Consider the following 7954-nt stretch of genomic DNA (forward strand, 5'->3'; position numbering starts at 1 on the left):
ATTGCAGTGTACTGTACACTCTGGTTTGGGATAAAATATAGAAACCATCCTGCTTGTCAAATCAAATGATGTGTTTGTGTGTCTATTCTTTCATTTCCAGACACATTGAGTGTTATTTGGGCTTTTTCTATTGGAGCCTACATGCCTATAAAAACCGACAATAGCTTAATTTCCCCCAGAAGCGTTATCAATAATTCCCTGATAAAATGTTATTCTGTTACTGAAATATGCGGTTGTTGAAATACATTTAATTTACATTTGAAATGCTGTGCAAGCGAATAATGAATTTGCCATGTAAGCCTATTGAAGATTCAGTAGGAAATATATTTTATTTCATTCATTCAATCCTATAGACATCAAGGACAGTGTCGAGCTGACACCAGTTGACACTGAATTTCATTGTGCTTCAGTTATTGTTCCCTAGTCGCCGCTGGGTGGCCGAAGGTGTCATCCAATGTAAATTCAAACACGTGGGTTTGGCCCAAGATAAAACCGGAGGAGAGAGTGCAATAACAGACGACGGGACGAGAGGATTCCATGGGTAATACAACGATGTCTCTTTACCGCAACTCTGCTTGGTTTCTGAAAGGAATGACTGAATTCACCAGGTAAGATTCGCTATGCTATGGTGTGTCTGTCATCATCATCTTTCATGCTTTTATATTTGCTCTGGAGAACAGTAGGCAACTGATAACTGGTCCCACACCTTTTGGGTCCATACGCACACATTTGTTATGGTTGATTTCATGGAATTAAATCCCTGGCTACAAATGTCACAAATATAAACTAAATCAATAAAATGTATAAAACGGAATAATACAAAAGACATCTTTCCTATTTCCAGAACAATGTGTATATTCTCTCTCTTTGTTTGTATGTGTGTTCATCCTTTGGCATGATAGTATTCAATTAATCACAGTGTTTCAGATAGATTCTAGATTTGTTTTACCCTCATTGATTAAGAATCAGGATAGGCAAAACAAATCAGGATAGGCCTGAGACTTTACTGATGTGTGGCGTCAAAACCGCTAAATGGACAAAACTGTTGAAGAACTGTTTACTTTTTGCCATCATATTACTAAATAAATTGGGTTATCAATGCTTACTATAAAGCTTGCAATCTTATTTGGAAATCCACCAGCTCAAGTCAAGGCCGTCATGTGGAACTGTTGATAAATGGCTTATCAATAGCATCAGACCAAAACATTATTTTATTTTTAAATACAAAACATAGCATCAGACCACACACTGCCTTTCCTCATTCTAAAACAAAGCAATCAAATCCAACTGAAGAGGTGTCTTTGACATTTATTCAGCACTTCCTTTGTTCAATGTTGTGTTTTCTTGCAGAGACCAACCAGTCTCCCTTACCCTGGACTCCACTAGTGTTTACACTGCATGACACCACCAAACAGAGCATGCATTTAGCCAAAAACAATCCCTAAGCACAGCACCGCCTTGCTCCCTTAATCCCCCATTGGGAACAATGGCTGCCATTGAACCCCTTGATGCGGCACACAGGCCGCTGTCGGTGTCACCAGCGGTGGCCTCAGAACCGCCTCCTCTCTCCTTCTCACATTACCTAAGAGATGATGCAACAGTCTTTCCCTTTGTTAGACCTTTGTCTTGCTGATTGAATATCTAAACTGTTTGGAATTTGCTCCATTTTAGGTTTGGAGCGGGAGACAGCATCTATCTGACCCCAGGACATCTATGTGCGCTGGCACTGACCTACTTTCTTATAATCTGTTTTCAATCGATCATTCAATCATTTCAAGTGGAAAAGGGTGTATTGTTACTGAGCTCCTCAGTCCCCCTCTACCTCCCTGTGGAGTGGAGCAGTAGATTGATATCCTCCACCTAACCGCTGTCTGTCTAACTGTGTGTGTGTTGCAGGAGTGCGTTCCTCTCTGCCGCCAAACACTTTGTGGAAAAGGACCTGGAGGTGTCCATGGCAGGCAGGGTCTTCATGATCACCGGAGCCAACAGTGGCATAGGGAGAGCTACAGCCATGGCCATCGCCAAGAGAGGTACGGTGTGCGTCTGTAGAGGAGAGAGAGTGTGTGAGTGAGTTGAGTGTGTGCATGTGTGTCTTTGGAGGAAGAGAATCATCACGTTTCACCGCACTGAATACACCGCTGGTTCAGCCACTCTTGCTCTACTGTTATCCCCCCATCCCGTCTACAGGTGGTACAGTTCACATGGTGTGCAGGAACAAGGACAAAGCAGAGGAGGCCAGGGCTGACATTGTCAAGGAGTCAGGAAATAAAGTGAATGAGTTTGGGCCTCTCTCTCACCTTCAAATTGTTTGTGTGGAGGACTTTTTACACTGTTTGGATATTATAAACCAGAGTGTAATAATCATGTAATTTCAGGAAATATATGTCCACATTCTGGACCTGTCTGAGACACGGAAGGTTTGGGAGTTTGCAGAGGCCTTCAAGAGGAAGTACAAAGCCTTGAATGTACTGGTGAGTGATGAACATATGTTTGACTCAAAGTGATAACCTTGTAACATATATTTTTCTCCCTCTATTCATCACCCTGCCTTTCATCATCATCCTCTCTGTCTCTCGTTCTTTCTCTGTCTCTCGCTCCCTCTGTCTTTCATCCTTCCCATAATGTAGGGCTTCTTCCCATGTTTGATGTATTATCACATGTGTACAGTATTCATAATGTAGGATTATTTACTGACTGATTGGTGTGAACAGATAAATAATGCAGGCTGCATCATGAGTGAGAGGGATGTGAACGCTGAGGGGCTGGAGAAGAGCTTTGCCAGTAACGTCATGGGTGAGTCAATGAGAGAGGTGAATGTGAATACTTCAGTCTCAATACCCTTTTAAAGACAAACATCTCTCTCTATCTGTAGGTGTGTATATCCTGACCAGGGGCCTGATTCCCTTACTGGAGAAGAGTGCAGAGCCAAGAGTGGTGAGTTTGAAACCCACAACCCACTGGCACCACCACTGATGGTTATTGTCCTTAGATGTAATTTTACTAAATCCTCCTCCTCAGATCACAGTTTCATCTGGAGGGATGCTGGTCCAGAAGCTGAGGACAGGGAACCTGCAGACAGAAATAGGTCGCTATGACGGCACCATGGTCTACGCACAGCACAAGGTCAGGGGAGCAGGGGAACGGGAGGGCGGGGGAGCAGGGGGACAGGAGGGCGGGGGAGTGGGAGGGCGAGGGAGCAGGGCCTCACATGTCACATTTTGTTGCGTCAGACATCAAATCAAATGCTATTTGTCACATGCGCCAAATACAGAGGGTGTAGACCTTACTGTGAAATGCTTATTTATGAAAATAAGAGTTAAGAAAACTACAAATAGTAACACAATACAATAGCAATAACGAGGCTATATACAGTGGAGTATCGAGTCAATATGTGGGGTTACAGGTTAGTCAAGGTAATTAAGGTCATTAAGGGGGGGGGGGGCAATGTAAACAGTCCAGGTAGCCATTTGATTAATTGTTCAGCAGTCTTATGTCTTGGGAGAAGAAGCTGTTAAAGAGTCTTTTTGACCTAGACTTGGTACTCTTTTACCACTTGCCGTGAGGTAGCAGAGAGAACAGTCTATGACTTGGGTGGCTGGAGTCCTTGACACAGTTTTGGGCCTTCATCTGACACCGCCTAGTATAGAGGTTCTGGATGGCAGGAGGAAGCTTGGCCCCAGTGAGCCATACAAGGTTGGAGACAATTCCATTAAATGCATAATGTGGTCTCTTGCTGGTCTGTGCTTGTGTGACATGGTCTAGGTCCGATTTTAATGTTGCGTTTTTCATGACGTTGTATTAGTTAATGTGACGACTGTTGTTCATCGAATGATTAAAAGTTACTAATTGCGTGATTATCTGAATCAAGCAATTATTAACTCATTAACCTGGAACACCATGGGAAAACTAGTTTTTATTGAGTTTCTATTTCCCAAATGAACTCAAAGAATATCAGAATATCGTTTTGAACATCTTATAGTCCGTGAATCTGCACGGACCCGGGTCTCACCAATGAGTTCGTAACACACCAATTTTTAGTTGAATATTTATTTACGAGAAAGCTAAAATGATGATACACATAGACAAAACACATTATAGGCTATTGATTAGAACTTAGTATAACGGGCCCACACACTATGGCGCGTTACCCACAACGGGGATTTCAGAGAGAGAGAGAAAACAGAAAGTACATGAGAGAAATATACATTTGGGTGAATTTGTCAGCTATGCTTATTCTAACCCTAGCCCCAAACTGTCGCTCTTATGGGCCAGAATATAATGATGTAATTACGTGAGGAAGATCTCAGAGGATTCTCTGTGTGGACCGTTCAAGGGACCGTTCAGCTGCTCGATGATGCACCTCTCTGATCGTCCTCCCGATGTCAGTGTCCTTTTGTCTTAGGAGTCTGTTCCCTCAAACTTGCTCTGGAAGGGGTCTTCTGAGGACAGACAACTCTGTAGCTCAGAGCTCACAGCGTTGGAATGAAACAGTGTAGATACCACAATTCGATGGGAGATGGAGGCTAGGTGGTTCGACTTGAATTCACCCGCTTAGACACAGCTACTCATCCGTAGCTTGGGTAGAAAAATATTTATTTGTCTTCAAACTTGGGTTGCGTTTTGGGTTTGTTCACTTTTTAGACCTTGGCTGCAGCTTGGGTCACGTGGTCTTGTCTGTAAATTCTTTACTCACAGGTTTTATATCCTTGGGTGAGAAGTGGGCGTAACCGCCTTTAGGGAAATTCTCTGGGCGTACCAAGTTATGAGGGCAAGGTCTAGATTTGACTCAAATCCAATTTTAGACAACTAACTTCACATTTCATCTTTCCCAAAACATTCTCTTTGATTTGGGCATTTTCAATACAACGTACAATGTATAAACATCAAACATATACTAGGTAAACTGTTGACGTTACAATGTTTTCGTAATAACGTCATCTATTAACCTTTAATAACAAAACAAAAATGACATACATTTTCATATTCCATCTATCGTCATGACCACCATTGTGGCTGACGGAAACCATTGTTCCAAGGTCCCTTTATTTCATGTTTAATGTTCTGAGGCTGGTTCTCCATAGTAACAGGACAAAATAATTTGTCTGTGGCCTGAGATTTACCAGGGGCGTGAGGGGTCATAAAACCCCCACATCTTCAGACCCCTAGATCTCTCCTCCTCTGTTGGGTTGTGGTCTCCTGTAACTTGACCTGATCAGGACAGTCATGACACGTTTGAGATTTGTGCTTGAACTGGTCCCAGCTACTAGTGTGTGTGTGTGTATGTATTGTGTGTGTTTCAGAGGCAACAGGTGGTGATGACAGAGCAGTGGGCCAAGACCCATAGCAACGTCCACTTCTCAGTGATGCACCCTGGCTGGGTGGACACGCCGGGTACTGTATCAATACACCACAACTACATAATCACCAGCAGCAAACATCTTTGGTTCTAAGTATGACAACATTGTAAACACATATCCACATTTGGAGGTTGACCAATGCTGTTTTAATATCATCTAAAACAGTTTTGACCATAATACACTAAGATAACTGTGTTACTGACCCGTCTCTCTCTCTGGAGTTGTAGCGGTGGCCAATGCCATGCCTGACTTCCACCAGTCTATGAAGGACAGTATGAGGACCCCGGAGCAGGGGGCTGACACCGCGGTGTGGTTGGCCATCTCAGAGGCCGCTGCCACCAAGCCCAGCGGAAGCTTCTTCCAGGGTAGGCAGTAAGAGACACAGAACACACAAGTTCTAAATTAAGTATCACAAACAAAGTGAAGCATTGTCTGAAGAATGGGATCGTCCCATTTGTTTAGCAATTACAGGTAACAATTTAATATGTGTTACATGGTAAAGTATCTAAGGTCATGACTAGAAGAGCGAGCGAGAGAGAAAGCTACAGTAAGACAGCAAAGTGAGGTCTAGCGTAGAGTGTCATGGGTTAACTGTCAGATCCACACGCTCTCTCTCCTTACAACCCGTTCTCAATATGTGCTTCTGGAGAAAACAAGAGCTCTTTAAAACAGCCAGGCTTCTCGGTACAGTGGACCTCAGTCAGAATTGGAGAAAAGAGGTTGAAGGAGAGGGAAAGGGGAGAGAAAGAAGAATAGTGACAGAGAGAGAAAGAGATGAGAGAGGATATTTGGAGTGTATGGTAGGGGTTTAGAGAGTGGGGAAGAAGGAGAGAAAGAAGACAAGTGCTGTCTGAATGCAGTGTTTGTCTGTGTGGGTTGGACTGAGGGCATGAGAGGATGGGGAAGGTTGGAGATAGCAAGCGGGCGGTGGGTTGGGCTGGGTTTCTGGCATTGGGCCACTGCAGCTGGAGCTCTCGGTACCAGATACTGCCAGAGAGTACAGTGGAACCCCCCTCTGACACATGCCCTCTCCCTCCAATGCGGCGACCTCAGTGACCTTCCCCAGCACAGCAGGATAGAAAAGAAACACTTCAATAGATTCACTAACACAGACACCTCCTCTCATCTCTGTGCCTGCATGTACACAATACATGTCAGGGGATCTGTGGTCAACAGCTAGGCCTACGGTTTGGTTGAACTGTATTTTCTAGCTAACTTCATTGACATGGCTATAGGATGGATCAATCACAATGTGAATAGTAAATGTTTATCTTTTAACCAACCAGGTTGTAAAACAGATTGTATTGTGTGTGTCAGATCGGAGGATGGTGTCGGCCCACCTGCCCCTGGCCTGGACCCACAGTTCCCAGTTGGAGCAGCAGAAGTTCATGAGTGTGATGGAGGATCTGGCCAAGACCTTCCAGCCCCACTGAAACCACTACCACACACAAGTACCATACCAGTACTACAGTACACACTGGAACCAGGGCCGTATACTGGGAACCAGTTCAGCATAGCTAACAGTCTACACATACCTGTCAGGGGGGGGGGGGTCCTACTATATTTGATTTGCACTACTTTAACAGTTTAGATATTTATTGACCCCTAACACTTTTTAAATATATAACCTCTACATGGCTTAAAACACTTAATATTCTAAGCTAAAACAGAACCGTGTTTGATGCTGATTTGGGGTTCCCTGAAAATAGTTCTTTACCTTGTAGCCTTTGAGCTGCTGATAGGGAAGGCATTTTTAAGTTCTTTATACATTTAACCCAACAAACACAATACGTTGTTTTTCTACCACTTCAAGCAGTGACTCAATGAAAGCTGTCAATCAGATGGGAATCTGATGTGACCAAAGTCACTCCCTTATCCATCCACCAATCACATCACAGCCTGTTGCTATGGGCCCAGCCTAACAACACAGGGTTTGTTGGTTTGCTCTGCTTTGAAAATGTTCAAACTATTTTACCCAAGTGTTTCTTCAGTATTACAACTTCGTGAAGTTGTCTGTTGATCCATGAAAAGTCTACAACGCTTGTGTACATAACTGATTAAATCCATTGTTTTGCATTATCAAAATTACATCATGAGGGCAAAACGACAGAGCAGGATTCATGAGTTAGCCAGCTAACTTTGATTAACAACCAGAAACATCAATTAAAAGGTCAACTTAGGTATGTGATTTTGGTTGTTCAGTCAATTACACCATCCTCATTTCATGCTTATCTACAAAAGTATAATAGTCTGAATATTTTGGCAAGTTAGCTGTTTAAATCATTGAACTTGCATTATAATAGACCCCTCTGGGTGGTTATACTGAGCCCAGGCATGAAGAAACCTCACTATCAGCAGGTAGATGGAGATTTGACCTATTCAGACCAGAGGTTCCCACTGCTGTACCTGACATGGCCAATACAGCTAAGATATATTTAAGTAACACTTGATGTTTAAGGGGCACTTAACACTTTGAGGAAGTAATGAGATATATAAATATGCTTATTGATGAGGCAGTCATGTATTTTGTGATTTCATCCTTGAATAAAAAAATACACTGATGTAAAACCCAACTGATGTAAAGTATTTTGTTACTA

At 43.0% G+C, this 7954-nt stretch overlaps 1 protein-coding gene across 2 annotated transcripts; it reads left to right on the top strand.

Moving 5' to 3' along the window:
- The first annotated feature begins 412 nt into the window (after window positions 1–412).
- Window positions 413–7930, top strand: LOC109882812 (dehydrogenase/reductase SDR family member 12-like). Of its 2 annotated transcripts, none has more exons than XM_020474897.2 (10): window positions 413–608; window positions 1897–2030; window positions 2188–2270; window positions 2376–2471; window positions 2712–2793; window positions 2873–2934; window positions 3019–3123; window positions 5301–5391; window positions 5585–5722; window positions 6675–7145. In XM_020474897.2, exons 1-10 carry the CDS (start codon window positions 538–540, stop codon window positions 6788–6790), a joined length of 978 nt encoding a protein of 325 aa, XP_020330486.1. In that variant the 5' UTR covers window positions 413–537; the 3' UTR covers window positions 6791–7145. The 2 variants fall into 2 exon arrangements, with proteins under 2 accessions (XP_020330486.1, XP_031651358.1); XM_031795498.1 differs by having other exon boundaries at window positions 521–608; window positions 5579–5722; window positions 6675–7930.
- The last annotated feature ends 24 nt before the right edge of the window (window positions 7931–7954 follow it).

The sequence above is a fragment of the Oncorhynchus kisutch genome, linkage group LG18 (assembly GCF_002021735.2).
Source record: "Oncorhynchus kisutch isolate 150728-3 linkage group LG18, Okis_V2, whole genome shotgun sequence".
Taxonomy (NCBI): domain Eukaryota; kingdom Metazoa; phylum Chordata; class Actinopteri; order Salmoniformes; family Salmonidae; genus Oncorhynchus; species Oncorhynchus kisutch.

What these genes read in the sequence shown, in the direction of transcription:
- LOC109882812 (XM_031795498.1), top strand. Translation starts at nt 538, where the DNA reads ATGGGTAATACAACGATGTCTCTTTACCGCAACTCTGCTTGGTTTCTG. An exon ending in CATGGCCATCGCCAAGAGAG is followed by an intron (nt 2,031 to 2,187) that starts GTACGGTGTGCG and finishes TCCCGTCTACAG; the next exon opens with GTGGTACAGTTCACATGGTG. An exon ending in TGGCTGGGTGGACACGCCGG is followed by an intron (nt 5,392 to 5,578) that starts GTACTGTATCAA and finishes CTCTCTCTGGAG; the next exon opens with TTGTAGCGGTGGCCAATGCC.